This window comes from Sceloporus occidentalis, unplaced genomic scaffold, assembly GCF_023333645.1.
Source record: "Sceloporus occidentalis isolate IW3139 unplaced genomic scaffold, rSceOcc1.0.p SCAF_7, whole genome shotgun sequence".
NCBI classification, from domain to species: Eukaryota; Metazoa; Chordata; class Lepidosauria; order Squamata; family Phrynosomatidae; genus Sceloporus; species Sceloporus occidentalis.
Window position 1 is genome coordinate 53,010,308 of NW_028316987.1, and position 27,294 is coordinate 53,037,601.

General features: G+C 39.7%; 2 protein-coding genes across 4 annotated transcripts in view; one reads left to right on the plus strand and one right to left on the minus strand.

Moving 5' to 3' along the window:
* Positions 1 to 3,365, plus strand: part of PP2D1 (protein phosphatase 2C like domain containing 1) — a 16,061-nt gene extending 12,696 nt beyond the window's left edge. For both annotated transcript variants that reach the window (XM_089532953.1, XM_089532954.1), the window contains exon 3: positions 2,342 to 3,365. In XM_089532953.1, the coding sequence (XP_089389079.1) occupies positions 2,342 to 3,237 (896 nt within the window). In that variant the 3' untranslated portion in view covers positions 3,238 to 3,365. The remainder of the gene's footprint in view (positions 1 to 2,341) is intronic.
* Positions 3,363 to 27,016, minus strand: RAB5A (RAB5A, member RAS oncogene family). 2 transcript variants are annotated; one of them, XM_089532955.1, is made up of 6 exons: positions 26,924 to 27,016; positions 13,413 to 13,661; positions 9,864 to 10,015; positions 6,875 to 6,997; positions 5,723 to 5,816; positions 3,363 to 4,823 (listed from the first exon to the last, which is right to left on the minus strand). In XM_089532955.1, the coding sequence occupies exons 2-6, from the start codon at positions 13,573 to 13,575 to the stop codon at positions 4,708 to 4,710; spliced, it is 648 nt and encodes a 215-aa protein (XP_089389081.1). In that variant the 5' UTR covers positions 13,576 to 13,661; positions 26,924 to 27,016; the 3' UTR covers positions 3,363 to 4,707. The 2 variants fall into 2 exon arrangements, with proteins under 2 accessions (XP_089389081.1, XP_089389083.1); XM_089532957.1 differs by lacking the exon at positions 26,924 to 27,016 and adding an exon at positions 15,001 to 15,090.
* Between the last annotated feature and the right edge of the window lie 278 nt (positions 27,017 to 27,294).

Here is a 27,294-nt window from a genome sequence, read left to right on the forward strand (position 1 = left end):
GTGGAAAGAACATGCCTTGATGAAATGTCCACATGGTAAAGCACTATTACTTGCATCTTAATAAATATCAATCTATTTAGGATAGGTAACTGCAGTTGTAGCTCATGTAATTGTAGGTAGCTCATGTAACTTTTTTATCACATCAGCAGGAACTTTATCCACTATCTCATGTCCTGAATTAGTTAGACCAGTTCCTACAGCAATGTTGCTACTGCCATAATACAACCGCCATTATGAAAGAAATAATTTATCAAGGCATGGGATGTGATCAACTTGATCTCAATGTTCTTTTAGCTCATAGATCCATATTACCATACGTTCTAGTACAGGGAGATAAACACCTGCTCTTGTGGCCACCATCTTTCCCTCCCTACTCCTGCACTGCTAAAATTCATTAACAAAAACCTACCCCATTGCCATTAAAGCAAAGTGCCCAACCATAGCAAAAGCAATAGCAAATACATTTATATACCATTTACCGATGTACTAAGCGGTTTACAAAGTGTAAGCTAATTGCCCTCAACAAGTGGGGTATTCATTTTAGTGACCTACAGAAGGATGCCAGGTTGAGTCGACCCAGAGCCCCTGGCTGGTATTGAACTAACAACCATGGCCTAGTCTTACAAAATGTGATGCAGTATTACCATATTGCAGGTTTTCTCTCCCCTCCCACATATTTTGTAATACTACACTACAAACGGAACTTCCAAAATATGTTAGAACAGATCTTTGCCTCTAATAACAATGCTGCTGCCCACCATTATATCCCTGGATGCTAAAAGGGGCTGAACAAGAACTAAAAATCTCCTGCACTTTTCTGTTCTAATTTTCCACTGAGCATTCTGTGCCTTCTAATGGCTACTGGGCACATAGATGTCTCATTGGGCTGTATGGATCAAACAGCTGGGGAGGTAGTCATCTGAGCATGCTACTTCCCTTTCTCTTAGCAGTTGTTTTGGCTCCAGTACCCAGCCACCTATGTTCTATTAAAGTGAAGTACAAGAGAAAGAAAGGAAAGACAGCAGCCAAGGCCCCCTACCTTCAGCAACACCTCAGTAGACCCCCAAAACTCCAGTTCCAGCCTATGGGAAATATATTACAAAGCATGTTGAATATGGTATGTAATTCAGAACCACAGAACAGTAAATAAGTTAGACAGAGCACAGACATTACCACCAGATAAAAGTTGCACATTGCTGTTTAGTAATTATACAATGTAGTTAAACACATTAATGTGCAGAAAGGGGTACTATCATGAAATCCAGGATTCCATACAAATTAATTCCTAGGAGGGAAAAGCAATGTTTATCATTTGATCCTTTAGGGTAATTTAAGTTTCCTAAGGCTTCAGCCTTTTTAAACTAAACCAAAATATTTAAATATGAAAAATATCAAAGCCAAGCTTGTTAGGGTCTAACTTTAAATTAGCAGAGTAGCAGAAATGTGCCCTTGGCCAAACTGCACAGCGTCCCTCCACCCCAAAAAGATCCCACAAACACTGGGTTCTTTTAGGAGCATGCGCCCAATGCCACGAGTGTGCCATTAGCACACTGTGGTGCATCAGTGGCACAAGCGCAGCGCAGCAACAGATGCGGTGCAGCGCTTGCATCATGGATGCGCGCCCCATGTGGGCAGGGAGATGCAGTCATGGCGGCGCCTGTACGTCCTAGGGTTCAGAGGCATGTGGTTGCTGTGTGCTCCTGAACCCTAGAATTGGCCTGAGGACATTGCTTCACGGAGGTATGTACTGGGTCCTTGTCTAACTATGCTTCCCTAAGAACTGACACTGACTCCAAAAAACAACACAAGTACAGTGCTGGAAGCCTGCATCAGAAGAAGCCTCGATGCGCCAAGAAGAGGTAATGGAGTGCACCACGGGCACGAGCCCGATTACTTCTAACGGGCCTTGACTTTACACGTTTTTCCCTTACACAGGGGTGGTGGTGGTCCGGAATGGATCCCTGCGTAAGGGAAGGGTGCACTGTAGTCTAAAACAGAAGTTTACTAATGGCTTTAATATATATTTACATAGAGCCTACACCCTAATCTAGCTAGTGAATAGTTCAGGTAAAAAGAAATCTTTATCTCACCATCTTTCCAAAAAAAGTTGAGAGAGGAGGAAGATAGAGGACCAGTCTTTGAGAGAGAATGCCTGTTAATCCCAAAGGGGGAGTGACCTAAATCACATGGTTAGTTTGAATGTGTGTGTGTGAGAGAGAGAGAGCGAGCAGTTTGCATGCATGCAGAAAATCCATATCAATATGAGGGGGAAAGTGAATGCAAAAATCCCCTAAGACAAAGCATTTTAACATTGTTATTCTACCATTTTTTAAAAATTTAGGTAATGTTCATGCAGTTTTATGCAAAAATGGGAAGAGCTATTGGGTTACCAAGGAACATACCACTTATTCCAGAAAAGAAAAGCTACGTGTTATTCGGAATGGTGGACAGATCAGCAGTAATGAACCCAAAGGACTGATAGAAGGACTTATAAAAAATACTCGTGGTCTAGGCCACCATGGAAATCCACAGTTGAAGAAAACAGTTATTCCTGTACCACATACAATCTCCTTTCCTGTTGATGATTCATGTCAGTTTCTTATTTTAGCTACTAGTGGACTTTGGGAAGTTCTAGATAAAAAGGAAGTAGTATTATTAGCATTAACTATGTTTTCAGCTTATCTGGAAAACTATCACTACATCCAACTAAAGAAAAACTGCCCATCCAAAGATTCAAAGTGTTCTTTGAATGATTTAGAAGATGAATTCTATTTGTGGTATTCAAATCAAGATTTTTTCCCAGACAAAGATAAAAATCTGGGTGAAAATAATAATGCACAGGTATTGCCCCCGATAAACAGTGGCACAAAAGAGGAAACACTAAGTCAGGCAAGATCTTTTAGAAGCAATTCAGAAGAGGAAGAATCAGAAAGCTCTTTAGAACCACCCTCTTTTGAGACATCTTCAGAAGATACAACAAAAAGAGAAGAGAGCACAGAAGGATCTGGAATTCCAGGTGTTCCAAGTCAAAGATTTGACAATGAAAGCGATGAAACTTCACAAACATCAGAAACTTCGGGGGAAAATTCTTGGACATTTTATGACCTTGCAGCAAAGTATATTAGTAAGCACCTAGTAAAAGCTGCACTAAAAGCTGGTTCTAGAGATAATATTACTGTTTTGGTTGTACTCTTAAATGGATGTGATAAGATACCCACGTACGTCTATCATGTATAGCATGTTTAAAAACAGACAGTCCTTGCAATAGAAAAAACAAACTTGTCAACTCCCTTATGCTTCGAAAAACTGCCATAATAAATTTACAAAAACAAAAATGATGCTAAGAAGACTGATTACAAGGATTTCTTTTTTTATACCACTTTATTCAAACCTGAGCACCTCAATATAAAACTAAACACTGGTGAACTGTCATTTTCCTTGCTAAGCCCAAATTACTGCAAATTTACAATCTGCACAAGTAAGTTTCTGCTAGCAGTTCAACATTTAAATAGATTAAATCATCTTCTCTGACACTTGGTAGATTTCATATAATGAAAATAACTAAAGAATTAGTGCAATATACTGGACAGATCAAAATAAAATGGACTTTGGAAAACAAAGTTGCAGAATTCATTACAGACAGACAGTAGTACTTATGTTACAGGTACATGAGCATCATTTATTACTGTTCTAGCCATGAAGGAAGAACTTAATCCCCTCAAGTTCAGGGGAAAAGAAATGTTAGCTCTTTAAAGTAACTGTACATATTGTATACTTTTAAGCAACTCTTAAATAGTACAGAGTATTAAACAGATGTAGACTACAATGCAGTACCCTATTTACAGTACATTAATATCCCAATTTAAAATCAAGTTGAATGTACATAATTGTTAGTGCACTGACCGATTTTATCCTTAGGGGAAAGATAATTGTGTTATGGTCAACAGTGATTAAAAACAAAATCAGATACCTAGTTTTCGCTGGACACAGATTTTGACAGTTTGTAAAGAATGAATCTTTGTTGCATTACGAGTTGAATTCATTGGTCATCTTGTTGTATAAGCAGAAAAACTGAATTAAACTTGATTTTTAAACTTTAAACTGGGTTGACAAATTCACATATAGTGTAACAACTAAAAACCAATTGTTTCTGCGAGCACAGGATCAATAAAATTGTTAATGCTGCACATCTTTCCATTAAATTATGAAAATGTGGAATGTATATTTAAATGGTAGATACCCACATAAACAACATTTTGCATAAATACTGTGAATAAGCTTATAGGATCTTCAGGTGTGTTATAGTTAGGGTTTTTCCATATCATAAATGGAGAATCCCAATTCTGTTCATTACACTTTTACAGTAACCAATATTCATAGCTTAAGGAACTAACTGGTTAGCTGCAGATCCATGGAGTAATTCAGTCTCTATCCCTAATGACAAGTATTACAGTTTATAAACCTTTCAACTGAAGCCAAGTCTATCCAGCTTCCTTTCCCCTCCCTCTTTTGCTGAAACATAACAGCCAGTGATACATGCATGTTATTAAAAATTAGGACAAAATCATTCTGTATTAGAAATGACTATTTCGTAAGTCTCTTTGATTTGGAAGCTGTATTGGGCCAGGTTAAACACTCCAAATTCCATTGTTATTAACAAGTTAGGAAGCAGAAGAATATTCAAGACAGTTTAAAGCAGCTGAAATTTTAGTTGCTACAGCATTGACTCTTGGTTGGTTGTGTTGGTTCAGTAAGATCTACCCCTCTTCCTCTAACAGAATTGGCCCCTGCATTCTGTGGTTCATTCTTCGGCAACTTTTTAGCTACAAGAAAACAAAAGTCCAAAATTAGTATTCAGGATTTGTATTAAAAATTCCTATCTATATTTAATTTTCACTGTCTGTTGTGTTAGATGATGTATTTTGTTCATGCACATAGCATCTCCCTATAGCAATCTAAAGAGTGCATTTTTCCAAGTCCTCTGCTGAAGGACTCAAGCTGTGACACTGAAAACCTGTATACAAAGGGTTAGCCTGTACCCAGTTAAGCTGGGAGGGGGGCTTTGGAAATCCCCTACAGCCACTTCCATCTCTGTTTCTCTCCCATAAAAAAAATATCTTTGTTAGCAACCCTAAAGAGTTGCTCTCCTATCTGATCTGTCACTACAGATAAGCAGCTGATTCATCATTACAGCTTCAAGCCTGGAGGGTGGGCTGGCACCACTGGGAGGCTTTTCTGTTCCATCGAAGACACCCATTCCTAGCCATGTGTGCCCAAAAGCCTTCATGAAAGGAGGCTTTGTTGTAAGAGCCTTCATTAACTGAGCTATGGATGATTACTTTATATACATACACATCAGTTCCCTTTATTCTTCTAGTTACTCTCTAGTTCTTTTAATTTCTCATATCCCTACTGAAATATTCTACCTCAGCATGATGCTCATAAAGTTAACTGGTCTGCACAGGTTGCTGGCATATGGGTGTTTCCCATGCAGAACCCGTCAGAAGGCACCAATGGCAAGACTATTTTAACAGCCAACGAAACATTCCAAGCAAAATGCATATCTATGACACTGACACAGCACTTCCACCATAAATTATTTTTACTGTGTCTGATGAAGACACTAAACCCATTGTATTTTGTGCCTTTTGGTTGGCCTAATGAAGTACCACCAAAATGTGTATTTTGTTTTTTCATTATCTTCTGTCAAATATTTACTTACCAATTGCCATGAATATTTCATTTACATTCATTGATGTTTTAGCTGATGTTTCCATGAACAATAAGCTATTGTCATCTGCATAAGACTGTGCATCCTGTAAGTTAAGCAAACTGATTTACTTTGTTTCCTATAGTAACAGATTATATAGCACTTTGTTACTGCCAGCTGCCATGAAAAGGCTATTTAATAACCTTAGCTTGATCAGTTACTAATATAAAAGTCAACCTCCTTGAAATACAGCAAAGCCTCCTGTTTAAGACAGTACCAACAGAAATTTTTCAGAAATCACTCATCTAAGGTTTTGCTGTACTAAAAAGGCATTGGAAAAAAGTACGTGGCAGTGAAAAATGGGAGTATAACTTTTGCCATCAAAAATTTACACTCCAAATCGATCTTTACGCAGGATCAAAGAGAATTCAACATTTTAACAGTGAAACCATCATAGAATTTTGCAGACAGGTATAAATAAAGAGGCAAGTCCAAAGCAAAGGAACTGTTTTCCAAAGCAAAATAACTGTTGTCCATATGAACACCTGAGAACACAAAATCTTATTTTAAGCATGCTAGCATGCTGTATGTTAACTTCAAGAAAGTTCATAAGTTACTGTTGTTACAAATCTGACAAACATCTAAAGTAGTCATGACCTTGCACCTCCCAATATACTGCTTATACCTCTTTAACAATCTGTATTTCCTTGCTTTCTAAATCAAGAATGCACAACAACCCTGCAGACCATATGATTTGTTCCACCTATCCTAGATCCCAATCCATCAGTTAAATTGTAAAAAACAATGATCCAAATGGGATCAAGGAAATGGGTCTGTGGATAGAGGGAGCCTTTCTTCAACCCTAACTTGAATGCATGGTTAGATACCATAAATGATACTTGTAACAAATAAGCTTCTCAAGGCAGCAAGCAGCTGGGTCATTCTGCTTGTCTCACAGCAAGGATCTGGCAGAATAAACCCTCAAAATGGCTTAAGTCACACATTTCTTAAAAATACTGTAGTAGCATTTTTAGACAGAAAGGAACAAGTTACAAAACAATAGGAACAAATTTCAGAGCCACAACAAAAGAATACCAAATTGTACAGATCTATATATTATTCCAGAGGTAGAATTTCAGACCAAATATAAGAGTCAAAACTCACCTGAAAATCTACAGCCCTTTTGTTAGCTAGATCAGCTTTGTTTCCGGCTAAAGCTATTACAATGTTAGGACTTGCTTGTCTCTGGAGTTCTTTTACCCAGTTTTTTGCTCTTGCAAAAGATTCCTGGTATCATTTAAAAAGAAGAACAAGACTTATTTATTCTTTTTCAGCTTCAATGATTTAAATACCTTAAGTAAACTTTATGGAAAATACAGCTGGGCAACTATTGCCCACAAACTACATTCTAACATAATTCATTTTTCTCCCTTTTGTTATACAAACTCCTAAATTTACCAATCACTAAACTGTAAATACTGTAAAAACTGTAAACTGACTTGGTTAGTGCAACTGTGTTTGTCATACAAATGTATTTTATTTATTTATATCCCAACTTCCTACCAACATATGGCCCAAGGTGGCTTACAACGTAGATTGAAAGAAAGCTTGGGTTTTTAAAAAACATGCTTACAATAAAAAGCTAAAATGAATTTTAAATAAACTATCTCATTGATGCACTGGAAAGTTTTAAAGCATTTAAAACAACAGCGAAAATAGAGGTACGGAACACTGACTTGGAACAAGATACTTATCACATCAATGGAAATTTGCTCAGGATTACTGATGAACATTTAGATTTGAATCTCCATCAAACCATCTCGTTGTGTCACCTTCCTGAAGAGCATAGGGCCAGAATCCTGTCACCTCTTTGAAGGGCAGAGGACCAGAATTTTGCTGCTAGATTGCTGATTAGACTCTGCCTCTCAATTTGGAGCATACAGCATTATGTAATTAGTTCTGGATTTGCTCCTCCTGTTTCTGAACCTGACCCAAAGCTCCAGTCTAGTTCACCATTAAATACTTGGTACTGAGGAATTCAAAGATTGCCTGCTCCTGCATGATCCTGCCTAAAGGTAAAGGTAGTCCTTTGACATGAATGTCTAGTTGCAACTGACTGTAGGTGGTGGTGCTCATCTCCGTTTCTAAGCTGAAGAGCCAGCGTTGTCTGAGGACTGCTCTGGTGCTCATGTGGCTAGCATGACTGCACCAAACAATGTTACCTTCTCATTGAGAATTGGTACCTATCTATCTACTTGCATCTGCATGCTTTTGAACTGCTAGGTAGGCAGAAGCTGACTAATGATAGGAGTTCATTGCATCATGCAGCACCCGGGCCTCGAACGTCCAACCTTCTGATCTTCTGATCGTCTTAACCACTAAGCCACTGCATCCCTGATCCTGCCTACCCATGTGCCAAACTGCATGAAGACTTTTTGGTTAGGGTCCTCACTCTAGCACATCTCTTCCACAAAAAGCTTATCTAGTCTTCTCTCATAACCATCTAAAGTTAAATGAAGTTTGCACTGTTCAGATAAAACTTTAATAGGCAGTGTGAGAGTACATTTCTTGCTATTTTCAGCAAAGCAAAACTAGGATGGAAGCTTCACCTATCCCTGTAGTCAGATCTAGCAATGTTGACACATGTCTTGGTTACACCTCATTTTTACCGTAATGTGCTCTATAGCAAGCTGCCTTCAGATACTTAAAACTATCATGTGTCTTAAATATTTAAGGCAACAGCTTCACTGGCTATTGGTCCATTTGTTGTTGTGTGCCTCTAAGTAGTTTCTGACTTATGGCAACCCTTAGGAAAACCTACTATGAGGTTTTCCTGATGTTTGCCACTGCCTTCCTTGAGGTCTGAGTGTGGCACTTTCCCAAGGTCACCCTGTGGTTCCCATGACTGAGTGGGGATTTGGATTTCAATCTCCCTGAATCCTAGTCCAACACTCAAACCACTACACCACAGTGGCTCTTTCATATAGCTCAGTTCATACTCAAGCATAAGTTGAAGTACTGGTTATGACTTGTAAAGCCTTTTATAACTCAGATCCAGACTATCTAATAGATACATCTCCTACTATGAGATAAGTCAGGTTTTAATACCTTCTGTGAACAGCTTTTGCTTGGTCCCACCATTAAAAGTACATCTGGTGAGAAGACACGAGAAGATCTTCTAATAGTCTGCTCTCAGCGCTAGCCGTCTTCCTGCTCTCCTTCCTCTATTTAGACCCTTTTTAAACTATTAGCCATGATCCAAAAGGCTTGTTTATTGGGATATGAGTGTTCCGTACCTCTATTTTCACTGTTGTTTTAAATGCTTTAAAACTTTCCAGTGCATCAATGAGATAGTTTATTTAAAATTCATTTTAGCTTTTTATTGTAAGCATGTTTTTTAAAAACCCAAGCTTTCTTTCAATCTACGTTGTAAGCCACCTTGGGCCATATGTTGGTAGGAAGTTGGGATATAAATAAATAAAATACATTTGTATGACAAACACAGTTGCACTAACAAAACAAAACATATGGAAGCACACACACCAGAGATGGGAAAGCACTGTTATGACAATTATGAAATTGCTGCAATCAGCAAGGACTCTTCTGAGAAAAAAAAATACATTGCATTACAATGTATCTGCAAGAGTTTGATTTTTTTTCTTCCTGCTGAAAATCCTTTGCAGCTCAAAACACAATTTTGCTACACTGTGTTACAGAGCTACCTCTTGTACCTTTCAGCAAGATACAAGATTACATGTGATTATTCTTTTTTAAACAATGCCTTTTTTTTAAAAAAAATTGAATACAGTTATTAAACTCAAAGCAAACAATTGAAAGCATTGGGCAATTCAAAATCTGAAAGGCAGCAATGATTTTAGGACCACAAAAGTGAAGGAGCACTATATGACCCATGGATTAATTCCTTTAAGTCTGGATAGGGGTGGGCAGAAAACTAGAATATCATTCCTATTGCAGCACAGTAAATTGCTTGAGAACATGCAAACTCATTATTTTAAACAACACCAGAAAGCAAGCAAAAATGCTCCTTCCCCTATAGAAACAGTAAGCAATCTGTCAAACTTTACATGTGAAGGTTATAGCAACATACTGCTTCTAGAACATATAACCCTTTTATTACACTAACTGTACTTACCTCATTGGTAATATCATATACAACTATAGCTGCCTGTGCTCCTCTATAATACATTGGTGCCAAACTGTGGTATCTTTCTTGACCAGCTGTATCCCAAATTTCAAATTTTACTGTTGTGTCATCAAGACATACAGTCTGTGTTAGAAAAGCAGCTAAAAAGAAAACAAAAACAAAACATCAGTGAGAACTGTAGTTCTGAATATGTTCATCAATCTTTAAGATTATTGTTTCCATGAGGAGATGAATACACCAAAAACTCTCTGAATATAAGAAACAACATTTTTTCTATTAACTACACAAAATTAAACGTATTTTTACAACAAATCAGGGTTGAACCCATACTTAAGTTTACAGCAGATTACTGAAACCAATAGGGCTGAGTTAGTTCTGGCTATTATACTATGGCAATGGCTGTTTTTAATAGGTCTATGCTAACAATGGTTAAGGCTGAATCCAATCCAATGGAATACAGTGAAAAGTTGTTCAGGAAATTATGAAGACAAAAACAAACCCCTTGTGCCAAAAAGTGTTAGTTAAGCCGTTCATTAACTTAATGTAGCTTTCTCCAACCCAATGCCTTCCAGGTGTTTTCAGTTTCAATGCCATTAACCCCATCCATTATGAAACCTGCTCAGCAACGAGACAGTTGCAGTCCTAACATTTGGAGGATACTAGATTAGGAAAGAATGTCTTAATGTTTCACTATAGGTAATGTTTCACTATAGGTAATGTTTCACTATTTAGATACAAATAGGAAGAAACAAGTAAAGATAAAGAGCAATACTTGCTTTTACACAGTATGTAATGAGGAAACAGAAAGCTGTATAAAATGCAATGGACCAAGACATAGCTTTTGACATGCACAATGGTCTCTGGCAGCAGACCAGTTTTTCTTGAAGAGTTTATATTCTTTAGGAATTACTTGTAAGGTTGTAAAACTTGTAAATCCTGTTTCATAATGGCTGAGATCCAAAGAAAAGTATATAGAGGGCCCTTCCTTTATGCAGGGGATCTGTTCTGGACCATCCCCCCCCACCCACCCCCCATGTAAGGGAAAAATATGTATGCTCGAGCTCTATTAAAAACAATAGGGTGCATGCATGCAGCATTGCACATGCACCGTTGTTCCCCCCACGGCAAGGCTTCAGCATAAGCTGAAAGCCATATATGGCATGTCTGCATAAGGTGCAGGTGCACTGTACTTGCACTTCTGGATTTAAACCCTTTTAGAAGCCATGTGCCAATAATTAACAGTTGATACACTACAGTTGTAAGCAGGGAATTCTGTGCTCCTCCTGTTCCATTTTACTAGCTCATCTGAGACTATTTTCTGTGTACACAAAAAACGTCTGGCTGCAAAAAAAAACCTTTCAGGAGCAGCAATTTTCCTTTAAAACAAGTTTCAGTATTTTCCGTAACATCCACTACAAAGAGTGGCTTTCAGAAATTTGGAAATAAACTTCTGGTCACTTCTACTTTTGCTCTGGGAACAACTGTGACCTGCAGTAGGCTCCAGGGTTCAAAAACTGGATCACAGGGTTTATCAACCCTGGAACTACTGTTATGCCGTAACTGGCAAATTTGTTGTTGTTGTTACATCATGTCAACTTTTACTTAGGGCCACTCCATGAACGAGAGACTTCTAACAGTACCAGACCTCAACTGTCCTGCTCAGATCTTGCAAATTCAGGGCCGTGACTTCCTTGATCCACCTGTAGTGCAGCCTTCCTTTTTTCTTACTGCCTTCCACTTTATGAAGTATCATTTTTTCCTAATGAGTCTTGTAATCTCATGATATGTCCAAAGTACAACAGCCTCAGTTTAGTAATCTTTACCTCTAGTGACAGTTTGGGCTTAATTTGCTCAAAGACCCCTTCATTTGTATTTTCAGTAGTCCATGGTATTGATATAGGTCTCTTCCAGCACATTTAAATCAGTTGATTTTCTACCTGTGAGTTTTGTTCACTGAGGAGCTTTCACAACAATACGGAGAAATCGGAAATACTGTGGCTTGGATCATTACAAGTGGGTATTTGGAGATATGTTTTTACATTTAAGAATCATATCTAGTTCCTTCATGGCTGCTTTCTAAGTCTTGGGGCCTGTTCAGACCAGCCTGAAAGCCTATCTGATTCCCTTGCCTACTGGAAACCACTGTGTTCCTCCATATTGTATTCTGACAGTGGCCTCTTGTCCAGAGTATAGATTACACTATACTTTGGCAAATTTGTTGTTGTTAATAGCCCTCGAGTCAACTTTAACTCATGGGGATCCTGTAGATGAGACATCTCCCTTCATTGCTCTGCTGAGGTCTTATGGTCTTCCTCTCTTTCTATTGCCTTCAACCTTTCCTAGCATCATTGTCTTTTCTAATGAACCATGCCTTCTCAAGATGTGGCCAAAGTATTAAAACTTCAGTTTCATCATGAGAGTTCAGGCTACAGTATCCATATTAATAAATTTAAGGCTGTAATGTCTTTTTTTAGTTAACCATGTTTATTAACAGCAGTTAAATTTGCACAATACAGCTACATCTGGGGGAGAAAGAAGGGAAATATAAGGAAAATATTAGTTGCAGTTTAAGAAAAGCTACCATTCATTTGTAGAATTAAAACTTCTTGCACTTTTTGACAAAGACAGTTTAAAACCTTTAGCCCAATAATTACAATTAGCTCCCGATTAAGTTACCAAATTTTTAGAGATGCTTGGTCTACCAAAATAAATTTGCAATTGGTAATCCATTGTATTCTGATAGGTTACTAGCTGCAATGATCTGGTGCTACCAGACAACAAAGAAAATGAAGCCACTCATCACATACACCAACTGATTTCTGTCTATAATTTGGGCAAACTAACTATGTATACAACATGTGTAGTTTCAATGGCTTGTAATTATTATCAATACAGGCATTGTCCAGCCTTTATTTACTTCTCTCTTTACAAGAGGTGAACTTTAACAGTGCATGATCTCAAAAATCCTACACAAGAAACATAGGTCACGGGCCTGAGCTCAGTATGTAACTCAAGTGGGACATCCCCTTTTGAAAGACAATGAAGCTACAACAAAAGCACACATACATGTACAATACATACTTCTTTGCTGAGAGGTTTCCTAGCTTACCAACTATGTATGAGTTAGTAAAATCAATTTCAACCATCTTACAGCAACTGTAATGCTCTATATACAGTCACATTTCCAGCTACATTGCTAAATGAATTCAAAGATGGTTGTGCCACAGCTCTCTCTGTGCTTTATGCTAGAGTATGGAGTTGTTGCTACTTACCATCGACAAAGGACTTAAAAGAGGTTTGCATCACACATTACAGTAGCCTCTAGCAAGCAGCACAGAGGACAAAATGCATAATACTCTCCCAGGGAGAAGAGGACGAAATGCCTAATCAAAAACTGCAGAACAATAAAATATTCAATTAACAAAAATAAAAGCCAATGACTCTGGTAGACGAGACTGACTGCAACAGTTTTACTCACTTATTATGACACATGTTACTGCTAAAATATAAAATACTATGTGCTCCACATTTTCTCACCTCCAATTGTGCTCTCTTGAAACTCATGGAACTGCCCTTTTACAAAACGAAGCACCAAACTTGATTTTCCAACTGCAGATTCTCCCAGTAGAACTAGCTTGAACTGACATATTTTATTCCCAGCATTGGGCCCATTGGGTCTAGCTGCTCCCCGGTTCGCCATGTCCAAACTAGAAAGGAGTCCTTTTTTTTCAGATCCTTAAAATGAAGATTCCAGAATATGAACCGCAATGTGACTTCACCTCAAAGCTGTTTCAGGAAAAAAAAGAGGATATTTCAGGCATAAATATGTTACGTGTTAAAGATTCTAATTATCTTTCAAAGTGATTATGATTTAGCCCAGTGGTTCCTAACCTTTGATTTTCCAAATGTTTCAGACTTAATTTCCCAGAATTCTTGACTATTGGCCAAACTGGCTGGGGCTTCTGGGAGCTAAAGTCCAAAACACCTGGAGGACCAAAGATTGGGAATTACTGATTCAGCTAATCAAGGTGTAATTTTACAGTGTGCTGAAAGAGAATTTTAGGCACAATTCAAAAAACAGTGTGGAGATACTCAGAAGGACATGATGGCAGCTTCACAACTGAAAGACATTGGTGGCAGATTTATTTATTTTATATCCGAACTTTCTTCCAAAATGGAACCCAAAACTGCTTACAAAACCTACTACTCTGACAGCCATGTACTAAGGGCAATACTGTTACATTCCCTTCTTTCACAACAATATATTATGAGGGTTTAAGATCATTTCTCATTATGAATAACACAGTTAGGATGTGGACAAGCTTCTTAGTAGTTTGAAAAAGACGACTTGCCTTCTCGACCCTTGCCCAACCTGGCTGGCTATCCAGGGGAGAGAAAAAAATCATGGTGATGCTGAAAAACATAATGCATCCCTCAGGGAAGGCTCCCTGCCTCCTTGTCTCAAGGAGGCAGTAGTTAAACCACTCTTTAAAAAGCCCTCCCTGGACCCCCTGGATAGAAATAACTATAGACCAGTCTCACTACTACCATTTTTGAGCAAGGTGATCGAGAGAGCAGTCGCCAATCAACTACAAGCAGTCTTGGAGAAAATGGATTTTCTGGATCCATTTCAAACCGGATTCAGGACGGGATACGGAGTTGAGACTGCCATGGTCGCCTTAGTTGATGATCTCCGTCTGGGCATCAACAGGGAAAGTGTGACCCTGCTGGTGCTCTTGGACCTCTCAGCCGCCTTCGATACCATTGACCATGGTATCTTTCTGGAGCGCCTGAGAGTTGGGTATTGGAGGCACTGCATTGCAGTGGTTCCGGTCCTACCTCTCGGGGAGGTTCCAGATGGTGTTGCTTGGGGACAGTTGTTCGGCCAAGAGGGAGCTCAAATCGGGCGTCCCTCAAGGCGCGATTCTGTCCCCAATGCTGTTTAACATTTAAATGAAGCCGCTGGGTGAGATCATCCGGAGACACGGGGCGGGGTGTTATCAGTATGCTGATGACACCCAAATATATTTCTCTATGTCTTGGACTGAAGCAGTGACTAAGGATGACATTTCTCCTCTGAATGCCTGTCTTGGGGCGGTAATGGACTGAATAAGGGAAAACCTACTCAAGCTGAATCCAGGTAAGATGGAGGTACTCGCTACAGGAACCCTGAATCCAGGAATGGAGTTGTGTCAGCCAGTTCTGGATGGGGTCACACTTCCCCTGAAGGATTCTGTTCGCAGCTTGGGGGTGCTCCTTGACTCGTCGCTCCAACTGACAGCTCAGGTGGATGTGACAGTCAAGAGCGCCTGCTATCAGCTTCGTCTGATACGCCAACTGCGCCCCTTCCTGGAGCCGAGGAACCTGGAAACAGTAGTACATGCACTGGTAACCTCTCGATTGGACTTCTGTAATGCGCTCTACTTGGGGCTACCCTTGTGCCAAGTTCGGAAACTTCAGTTGGTACAGAATATGGCAGCCAGATTGATCACGGGAACTTCTAGGAATGACCATATAGCACCGGTCTTGAAGTCCCTGCACTGGCTGCCTATTAGTTTCCGGGCAAAGTACAAGGTGTTGGTGATCACCTTGGGCCCAGTACATGGCTTGGGCCCAGAGTACTTGAGGGAACGCCTTCTTCTCTATTGTCCGCCCCGTACACTAAGGGCCTCTGGAAGAAATCTACTACAGCCAAAAAAATTTAGGTTAGCATCAGTTTCCCAGAGGGCCTTCTCTACTACTGCTCCTAAACTATGGAACCACCTGCCGGAGGAGATCCGTCACAGTTCCACTCTGACAGCTTTTAAGAAAGCACTCAAGATGGATCTCTTCCGGCAGGCCTTTCCAACTTAGTTACCCTCCCCAGATATAGAGATATTGTCCCCTCATTTGTCTATTCTTCCCCGCCTATGTTTCTGCCTTTTTAAAATGCTTTTAATGTTTTTTTACTATTATTGTTTAATTCTGTTTTAGTACTGGGTATGGGGGGGGGCGGCGGTAGGTCTAGGGTTTGATTTTTAACTCTATTGTAATTGATGTATTTTATTGTTGTAACCCGCCTGGATTCTTCGTGATTGGGCGGGCTATAAATAAATCTTTATTATTATTATTATTATTATTATTATTATTATTATTATTTAGGAGTCCAGAATTTCTGGGTGGATGTGACAAACTGGCCAATCCCAATTGTACAGTTTCTGGAAGCATGCCCCTTTCCCTGTTCTGTTGTCCCAGAACCTCCACATATGTCAGGATCACATTTGAAGCTTGAAAGGGTAGAAAGGACCTGGCTCAGGATTGTCAGTGGTTTTAGGTGCCTCAGTGACCAAAACAGATGTACAGTCAAAAAGGTTGGCTGGTCCTGTTTATTTGGCTATAGATTTTTAAGGTCTTCCAAGTTAAATGGCAGTGAAGTTCTTGTGGGATGAGCACAAATACAGAAACCTGCTTCCACTTTGAAGGCCTTTATAACATGCAGTAGAACTAAAGAATGATTTCACTATACGGCACCAAGTTTGAAAAAAGAAGAAGTCCACTGATTTATTTTTGCTTCTATTTAGCATAGCTATGGCCAACAAGAATGTATACTTCACTTGCATTTTAAACTTGTATTTTCTGTCCCAGACATTAAAGATGCTTACAAATATCTTAGATGCTCACTGAAGTAAATGCAGTAAAATATAGCCATCAGTATTAATCACCTAATGCAATAAAATATAGCCATTGGTATTAACTACTAAATCAACGGCTTTTGCATTCTGAATGCTTAATGTTAGCAATGTTCAGAAAAGCATGGACCCCCCACCACCAATATTCAGACATAATACTCAATTGTACACTAGCAGTTGTACACTACCCTCCTCAGCCCTGAAGTCAAAATGATGTAGATGCAGCCATGGTTCACCAGTTCAGTGCATCCAGTGCATCATCATTGCAAGCTTGTGCAAACCAGTGAATTATTTAGTTCCACAGTTAAATCTTTTAGCCATTTAATTCATGTGCAGCAAGCAACAGCTGTTGTCTGAGGGTGGGAAAACCCACAAGCTCTCTTCTACTACTGTGACCAGCAGTTTTTACATTAGTTCGATAATCTCCCAGGACCCAGAACTTATACATCTCTAACTAGGCATTGAGCTCTATTAGGAAATGGAAAGAAAATCTCTTAAACAAGCTGATTCTCATTTAAAAAACAAAACAAAACAAAAACCCCCACTGTATCTCTACAAATCATGTTCCAAATCAATGCGTTGTATAGGACCAGTAATGTTTAGGGTGCGACTGAGGGACTACAAATCACCTGTCAATCCTCCTTGCAACCTCTAAATGTACAGATCAATCTCAGTTATTATACCTCAGCATCTGTCAGGACTCTGCAAATTGTGTCAATAACAATAGTTTGCAAAAGTAATGGTTTGCATTGGGATCTCTTGATATAAGCCTCATTTATGATAATGGGATTGTGGTCTGAGGAGTCTCACTTGGTGCATTTTCACAGAAGGCCCTGTTAACAGACACATCTGAAGAAGAGACTTGACAAGAAGAGAAGTAGAAAATCTCATTATTCTTGAACATATCCCTTCTACTTTCCTGCAATTCACTGCAGATGTACAGCTACTTTATCACAATTGCCTCTGAATTTTACCTTCCTTATATAGCAACTACTACTCACTAAATCTTCACATTGCAGTATACGTACTCTAGTGTACATCGTACACACATAGCATTTTATTTACAAGTAGACTCAGAACTTCTATTAAGATGAGGGGGGCTTATTTGTGGGCAACAGTATAAAATGCAGTGTAACCCCATCACTACCAGCCCTCTACCTTCCATTCTAAAACATGCCCTAGAGGGGCAGTGGGTGCATAGTAGTTTGAGATTCAATTCCCCACTTCGCCATGAAACCCACTAGTTGCCTTAGGCAAGTCACATGCTCTCTGCCTTTGGGGAACGCAATGGCAAACCTCTTCTGCACCAATCCTGCCAAGAAAACCCCACAATAGGTTCACCTGAGGGCTTCCATAAGCTGAAAATGACTTTAAGGCACACAATAACAGCAACAACAACAAGGGATAAATGAACCTGTGACCCTCCTAATGTTCCTAAATCACAACGTCCATTACAAATTGTCTCTCCCTTATCCAAAATAATTTGTTTCACGTACATCTTATACGCATAGCCTAAGGTAATTTTACACAATATTTTAAATAATTTTGTGTATGAAATCATGTTTGCATTCACTCAACTATCAGAAAGCAAAAGTTTCACTATCTTAGTTACCCATATGAACGATTTGGGGGTACTTTGGAATTTTGGATAAGGGAGACTCAACCTGTATCAAACTCAGAAACATTACTGAATTCAAAGCTAAAGTATTTTAATGTAATTTCTGAATTTAAAATATTGTGATAAAAACATTTTTTTCTGCATTATCATCGATAAAAAAGTACTTTTTATCCAGTTGCAAAAATATGTGCATAAAAATGCTTCTACAAACATTTATTATTGTGTTAATTTATATGTCATCATTCACCCAAATTGGACCTGTGCATGAAAGATTGTGTGTCTTAAGCAGTCCTTCCCAGCGAAAGCACTTCATACTGCACAGAATACCATCCTAGCCATTGAGAACAAGTTTTCTGTAAGTGTGTGTGGCTGTCACTTAAAGATATAGGAGAAAAAATATCACTGTGGACGTAGTCATTGATGTATGGAGTCTTTGGCTCCTTGCCCTTGACTTTAAAGAATCAATACTAGAACAAACAGAAAAAAATACTTTAAAAATCAATGTGGAATAAGTACTAATGGTTACAGGATATATTAGTTGTTATACTGTATCTACAGTTATCCCTCATAGCAAGTGTGACAGATACTTTTATTTCAAATCCAACCTAAATTGTCATTTAGAACATCTGGAACTTTGGACTGTAATGAGACACATACTGTATATAATCATGTATAAGTCTATAATTTTTAGTCAAATAAAATGACCCATAAAACCTGAGGCCTGTTACAGACTGCCAAAATAAAGCTGCTTCGGGTCTCTTTGGAGGTATGCTGTTTAAATGATGCATGCACCCTAAGAATCCGGAAGCTTCACCAAAGCTGCACTCCAGTGCTTAGGACTCGAGTGTGGCTTTGGCGCGAACTCCGGACTCTTAGGACTCATGCATCATTTAAATAGCATACCTCCAAAGAGACCGGAAGCAGCTTTATTTTGGCAATCTGTAACAGGCCTGAGTCGACTTATCCATGAATCAATATAATTTCAGTTCGTTAACCCTTATTAAGAAAAGGAAACATCCCCTTGTAAAAGGCAAGAGTATAATCTCTCCTCGAAGCACTAACCCCCCCCATCTACTCTTTCATCCATCCAACCTTTAGTGTGAACACAAACAGTTATGCCTGATAAAATTTTATAAGTTCTTTGGCATTGATTTACTTTGCTTCATTCTTTAGATACTTTATTACATGCCCCTAAGTTTTACCTTTGACTTATCCACAGGTCTTGGGGCCAAAATCCATAATTATGGTCCCCAAACCTGTCCTCGATTAATACATGAGGTCAACTTATAGTCAAGTATATACAGGTACTTGGTTTTATTTCAGCTTTACCCTCTCAACCCATTTCTTTCAGAATGCCCAATTAGTTTGAACTGGTCTGTTTTTCTGTAACAAATCAAGACCCATTAGGAAGGCAGAACCACTTACTGATATGAAGCTTATTTTTTCCACTAATTATAACTACATTTCACTAGAGGCAAGAGAATATTTTAGTGGACTCAGGATTCCATGAGTGGAGGACCTCAATCTTTTCCTACCTTTGGATATATGTAAATCAAGTGTTCAAAGATGCTTTGCAAAATACCAGTGTTTACATACGCAGTCTTCCCTGTTCAATGCACATCCTCTGTCACCCAAGATTCCACTTAAGCAAGAAAACTTCACTAGATAAATGAGACTTTTACATTGTTGTTTGAATGTGTTTGCAATTTTGTCTCCCTTCTCTTCCCTTTCCCCTCACTGTCACCATATCAACAAGGTATCTTTTCCATGTATTTTACTATGCTTGTGGTTTATGTCAGATGCTGAAGGATTGATTTTGAAAAATACAGGCGATAAGTGTGCACACACATTTAATGCAGTGTGTAGCTTGCAGCCAAATCTGCAATCCCACACATATTTACCAAGGAGAAAACCTGAATGAAACCATTGGGACTTACTCCCAAACAGATATACTGCAGTGTAAATCCAACTGAAATGTTGAAGTGTCAGACCATTTAGTCGTAACTTCCTCAGAACTGTTTACTGGATCAGCAACTATTTCACATCCTGTTCTGCATTAATCAGTTCTTACTCAGCTCAGCACCACCTGTCTACATCCTGTGTAAAATGAAACTGACACTATACTGAAAGCTGGGTGTAACAAGACTCTGGTTGCTTCTCCACTTATTACAGTGGCTACATGCAATTTTGAAAGAATGAAAATGCTTTTTCAACCTTAATCTGTTCTCCTGTGCAAAGGTTCTGTCAGTTCTCATCATTCTTGATCAGGTTTGCCAAACCCAATTCATCTGGGTAATCTCTAATTCTCACACAATGAACATTTTTCCATGCATAAACTAGGAACATTTCTATTTGGATTGTGACTCTCCACAGACCACACTAAAAACTACTGTACTGGGAGGAAAAACATTAATAGTTTTTGGGCTTTTTTGGGCTATGTGGCCATGTTGTAGAATATTATTAATCGCTACTAGGAACAGTTAATTGAGCCTGCATTGTGTAGTGGTTTGAGCATTAAACAATAACTTTGGAGACCAGGGTTTGAATCCTGGCTTGGCCATGTAAACACACTGGACGACCTCAGGCAAGTCACACTCTCTCAGCCTCAGAGGATGGTAATGACAAACCCCCTTTGAAGAAACTTGCTAAGAAAACCCAGCAACAGATTTGCCTTAAGGTTGTCATTAGTCAGAAACAACTTGAAGGCACACAATAACAAAGGAACAGTTAACTATGGCTAAAATCCTATTGTTAGCTCCAAATAGAGTAAATCCAATTAATTAGTGGGATTCAGCTAGCTATTGACTTAACATCCAACAGATCATTCAAGAGGTTTAGACAGGACTAACCAATAGGATTTAGACCTAAATCGATCTGTCAGAAGACTTCTTGAGCACTAAGAAAAGATATGGGAAAATCCCTGTTGTCTGGCATCTGAAACGCTATTGCTAGTGGCTGTGACTTTCAATTAGGACCTTTGTAGATCTAAGAACGCTACGTTGACATATCCATTCTTTCTTTCCAAGTTCTTCAAAACAAACTTATGCTTGGGAGGACTGATATTCAGCAAATACTGCAACCTGAGTGGTACAATTCAAAGAACTCAGGTTGCAGTACTTGCTGAACATTAATCTTTCCAAGGATAGGAACCAATGACATTAAACTCTTTCCGTAACATAGGTTCTCAGCCTTAAGTGTTTTTCAGTCCATGCCAGCCCAAGGATGTTCTACCCGTTCTGCCTCATGGATAATAAACAATCCCTCCAGGGATGTGGAGAAAGCTAACATAACTAGTTCAGTGTAACAGAGAATGCTGGATTAGTACTGGAAAAATCCTCAGATCTGTGATTAAACTTATATGAGACAACTGTGTCAATAATGGGCAGGTGATAACAAAGACTGCCATGTTTAAAGCCCTATATGGCTTGGGCCTGAGTTACTTGAAAGAACGCCTCTCCCTATACAATCCACCCCGCACTCTCAGAACTACAGGGAAGACCTATTGGATTGCCTGAAGACTAGATTAAGATCTACTTCCACTGTGATGGCTCCCAAATTGTGGAATGGCTTGTCAGAGGAGATCGGTCTTGATGAGGAATCAGATTTTGATATTGCACATGTACAAGTATTTTAATGTGTTTTTAAAATTTTGCTTTGTATAATGAGAATGTATTTTAACTATGTGTAACTTTATGTATGTGCTGTTCTCCTGCCTCGATCCGTAGGGAGAGGCGGGATATATAAATAAAATTTATTATTATTATTATTATTATTATTATTACTATTATGTTAAACTTTATGTAGGAAGGAGAAGGAGAATACAAATTTTAACAATGGCCTCAAAACCTCAAGGTGTGTTAGTTTTGTTACTGCTGCATGTCTTCAAATTGTTTCCGACTTAAGGTGACCCTAAGGTAAACCCATTACAGGATTTTCTTGGTCGGATTTATTGAGAAGAGGTTTGCCTTTATCTACCTTTGAGGCTGAGAGAATGTGATTTGCCCAAGATCACCCAATGGGTTGCCATGTCCAAGTAATAATAATAGTAATGATAATAATAATTTTTATTTATATTTCCCACCTCTTCCAAGGAGCGAAGTGGGATTACATCATTAAAATAATACAATACAAATACAAAGAGACAATCTATAAAATACTAATACTGAATTACAGCATTCCCATTAGTTCTTTAAAATATCAAATGATCATACAATCAGGGGTGGAGCATTTACCATAAGCTCTTATATGGAATCAGGTGGATAAGCCTGCCAGAAGAGATCCGTCTTAAGTGCCTTCTTAAAGGCATCTAAGGTGGTAATAAGACAGATCTTTGGGTAGACTATGCCATAATTTAGGGGCCACAGCAGTGAACTTCTATGGGAAGTTGTAGTTAATCTAGTGTTATAATATTCCAATAAATTCTTCCTGGATATTCTGAGTGTGCGGGGCAGATTATGTAGGGAGAGGGGTTCCCGCAAGTAACTCGGGCCCAAGCCATGTAGGGCTTTAAAGGTAATAACCAACACCTTATACAGGATTGAAATCCTGGTCTTTGGAAATATAGTCCAATGTTCAAACCATTATACTACACTGGCTCTGTACTCTACACACTATTACCCTTACTAACCATTCTGAAAGTGTAAAACACAGCAGCCCTCCTCTTGATGGGCAGTCCATCATCTCCACAAGCCCTTATTGCAATTGTTTTTTTTTTTACTTCAAGCATTATACAGAGCTTAAATTCCAAGTATCCTAAAGAATGCCTTCTCTCATTTGATCATCATTATAGCCTAACCTCAACAAAAGGTCAGAACAAACACAAAGTATCATTCCCAAAGAGTGGAAATCTCTTTGTCCACAGCTTTGCCAAAATGGAGGCTTGTATATGTTTTTTTGGAGAGGTCCTTAAACTTTTCCCCTGGCTGGTTATTTTGCAGTGCATTGTATCATCACTTCACTTATGACCTGTGAATACTAGATAAAACATCACTACCATACAAAAAGTCACATAACTGACTGGCTTTGTAAGCCTAACAGGACATTAGAAAAGACCCTACTAAGTCATATAGCAAACAGGTTTTTAAAACCAATTGAAATTTCAAGAAAATGTTGTGAAGAATGATTGTAAAGAAAGGTCATTGAAACATTCCATGTTTTAACATCCATAGAAGTAACCCAGAAATGTTAAATGTTTACCTCCTGAATTCCGAACACTCACTGTCAGTCAGAGTTTACTTTACTGAGCTAGCTGGACAAATGGTTCAACTCAGTTTACGGAAATTTCCTATGCTTCCTGAAATATAGGCATTAAAGACCAGAAATTGGCAACTACAGCCTTTCAGATGTTGATAAACTGTGACTCCCAGAAGATCTGTACAGCACAACCACTGATAAAGGACTATGACAGCTGTAGTTCACTATCTTGAAGATCACAATTACTGTATTCACCTTGATCAAGATAAACCAACTTTCCTGTTAGCAAAAAATGGCAGCATCAACACAACTACCACCTTTTGCTGCTGCTTTAATTGTAGTCCTCTGTAAAATGAAAGAGTTGTTTTGTGACTTTTACTTTCTGATAATATGTCTAGTAAGGTAGCCATATTAGTTTGTTACAACAAAAACTAGGTGCCCTGTAGCACCTTAAAAATAAGTTACCACAAGATTTTTGGTTGCTTAATACCAGTGGTGGAAATAATTTGGTCTAGTCTGCTTTACAGTGTCCCTAACTCTCCGAAATATATTTTAACATCATGCAAGAGACCGCAACTGACAAGGGGAATGTTTTCCTCTTCCCATTTGGCTGATGCAAACCCCATTACATTGGCAGGACAGATTAACTGGGCACAGCCTTGTGCTCACTTAGAAGCTGACTGAGGGTGCATCCATACTGTAGAAATAATGCAGTATGACACCACTTTAAGTGATGCCATTCCATCCCACAGAATCATGGAATTTGTACAGTGGTCCCTCCCCTTACACAGGGATCCATTTTGGATCCCTCTGCATAAGGGGAAATCAGCATATGATGTAGCCCCATTGGAAGTAATGGGGCTCATGCTTGCGGCAGTGTGCGTGCCATGGGCGCACACCCCTTTAGTTCTTCTGGAGCACGTTCTTCTGGTGCGGCTTTCAGCGTGTGATGAAAGCCACGTGTGGCATGCCCGCATAAAACGCAGGTGCACTGTAGTTATCTGAGGCACCAGCACTCTTTGGCAGAGAAGGCTAAAGACCTCGTAAAACTACAAATCCCAGGATTTCATAGGATAGTTACAGCACCTAAAGTGGTGTCACTGTATTATTTCTACAGTGTAGATGATCCTTTGTAGTTATTAAATAGCCTTCCCTGCTGATATCCAATAGGACTAGCAAGTCTTGCTGTTTATAACAAGACTTTCCTCCTAGTGTTTTTAGCAACGAATGTAGTCTTAGCCCAGATGATCACTGGCTTTTCCCAGGCCCAAATAGGAGCGGATTTTTGGGCCAGGTTCAAGATGGATTAGGGCCACAGTGTGTGTTTGCCACAGCCCAATCCGTCTTCGGTGGGGGTAGCTTCTTATTGGTCTGTTCCAGCCCTCAACTGGTTCAACAATCAGAACCTGAAACACTTCACTGAAAGATCAACTAGGAAAAAATCCTGAAGTAACAGAGGACAAACGTTAATCCTGAAGTGTTTTGAGTCGAACAGCTTGCCTTTATTCAACTAATAGCTGGTAATTAATTACCTTTTAAATAAAAGCAGTGAACTAATATATCATGTATGTTAAGACTATAAGTCAGCCTCACGTATAAGTTGTGGGCAGGTTTTTGGGGTCAAAAGTTTGGATTTTGATATGATGTGCAGATAAGCTGAGAGTAAAACCTAGGGGCATGTTAAAAAGGACTTAAAAGATGAAGCAAAGGAAAACAATGCCAAAGTACTTACAAAATTCTGGCAGGAATAACTGTGCTCACACTGAAGACTAGATGGATGCAAGAGTGGGGGGGGGGGGGGGTCGGTGCTTCCGAGACAGACTGTGTTCTTGCCTTTCACTGCAGGATGGTCCACTGACCAGTGGATGAGTCCACTCATGTTTTTTTAGTCAAATATTTGTCTAAAATGTCAAGACTTGTACATGAGTATATAAAGTAAATGGAAATAAGCCTACTTTATCCCTATGTTTTTAAACCCAAATTGTTCTGAGTACTTTAAGATGCAAAAGTATAAAAATGAAGAGCATCTTCAGAACATAAAAAACCTGCCCAACAGACAACATTGCCTTTCTGCATAGCAAAACACCATTCCACCAACCCCCTTTCAAAGGCTACCAGTGATACAACAGCATCTTTATGCTTTGAACAACAGGCTTCAGACTATGACTTCTAACAAGTTCTCCTTAGCTACATGCCTTTTAGTGACCTATATATCATCCTACAGGCTCCAATTTGCCTTTATCACTCCTCCCACAGCTTTCCCCAAAGCAAATGCTGGAGGCCTGAAATGGATCTCTCCCTTCTCTTGGCCAAGTGAAAAACAGCTCTCCTGACCTCCTTCCTTGAGAGTCTCATTGGGGGAGGCTTAACTCCAGCTTAACTGCTACCATCCTAGGAGAGAATGAGAGGCAGACATGGCTCCACTATGGCTAGACCTAGAGGAAGATGAAAGGGCCTCCCTCCACCTTAACTGCCTTGGCCTTGGAGGGAGAGAAGAACCAGCAGTATCTGATGGACTTGATCCCTTCCCCACTGCCATTCCCTTCTCCTTGTGTGCCATTCTTTTGAGGGCAGGGAACTATCAAGTCAAGAATCTGAGACCCTTTGTGGCTGAAGGGTGGGGTATAAATATTCTAAATGAAATATACCTTTTTGCCTAAGCTTTCCAACTCTAGAACAGTTACACCATTATTATTTTTTGAATCAATCAATTAACCCACAACCTCATTGGAAGCAAAGTGGAAGTGGTGCTACGTTATTGGTGAAATTAACAGTCTGTAATATGCTCTGACAACCTTTGTGGCTGTAGGATGGGACATAAATACTCTAAATGGAATGAAATATACCCCCTTTTTCCCTAAACCTTTCCAACTGAGAAACAGTTGCACCATTTAAAAAAAACCAATCAATCAATAAACGTTCTTGCTGGTATATCAACCATACAAGCACATTTGAGGTGTTGTTAAGGAAGGGTCCAATTGATAACCTGTAAGCCACTCTGAGTCCCTTTTTGGCTGATGAGTGAGTGGGGTATAAATGTTATAACTGAAATTAAGTGTAACTTTTTGCCTAAATGTTTCCAATTCAGTAAGAGTTACGCCCCTTTTTTAATAATCAATCAATGAACTTTCTGGCTGGTGTCTGAGGCAAACCTCAAGCCTTGAGAGATGCCGCTCTGGCGGCATTTGTGGGTGAAAAGCAGGGTACAAGCACTCGAAATAACAAAAACAACAATACAAAAATACTCCAACTCCCAGAATTCCATAGCAGAGAGTGAGACAAAGACTGAAAGCGATTCCAAACCGGGTTATTTCTCCAGTGTGGACGCAGCCTAACTCTACCTAGCAGAGCAGCCATAACAACGGACATAATAATCCCTCTCTCCGCCGACGAGGAAGAAGAGGAAGTGGGAGCATTCGGGGCGCCATTTTGAGGGTGGTGGAAAGGAATCAGGCCCATTCCGCTGTGGCGCCCGGGAGGGACGAGGCCGGCCGAAATGGAGGCGGCGGCGGCGGCATCTCGGGGCCTTCCGCTTCCCCTTCCCTTCTCCCGCCCAGGCGTCTCCTCACCTGGCTGGGAAGCGACCACGGCGGCCTCTCCGCCTCTTCCTTCCCTCGGACGCTTGAGGGAGCGGGGCTGTCTCTGCCGTACCTCGAACGGGGGAAACGCGGCCTCCAACTTCCGTCCTTTCCTCCTCTTCCTTTTCCTCCTCCTCGTCGTCGCCTTTCCCAGACCAAAACACAAGCGACGTCACTTCCGCCGCCACGTCACCGCGTCGCCTCCCTCGCGCGTTTCCGCTGTCACGTGGTGGTCCCGGTGGGCGGGGCTAAGGATTGTGGGATTGGTGGGCGGGGCTTGAGAGAGAGCGCGCGGCGCTAGTCACTGAACCTCCTCTTCCCCCTCCCTTTGGGAGTTCGGCGCGAGGCCTCGTCGTCTTAAA

What these genes read in the sequence shown, in the direction of transcription:
- RAB5A (XM_089532955.1), bottom strand. Translation starts at nt 13,575, where the DNA reads ATGGCGAACCGGGGAGCAGCTAGACCCAATGGGCCCAATGCTGGGAAT. An exon ending in TATATGATATTACCAATGAG is followed by an intron (nt 6,998 to 9,863) that starts GTAAGTACAGTT and finishes AAATGATACCAG; the next exon opens with GAATCTTTTGCAAGAGCAAA. An exon ending in TGAAATATTCATGGCAATTG is followed by an intron (nt 4,824 to 5,722) that starts GTAAGTAAATAT and finishes GTTTTCTTGTAG; the next exon opens with CTAAAAAGTTGCCGAAGAAT.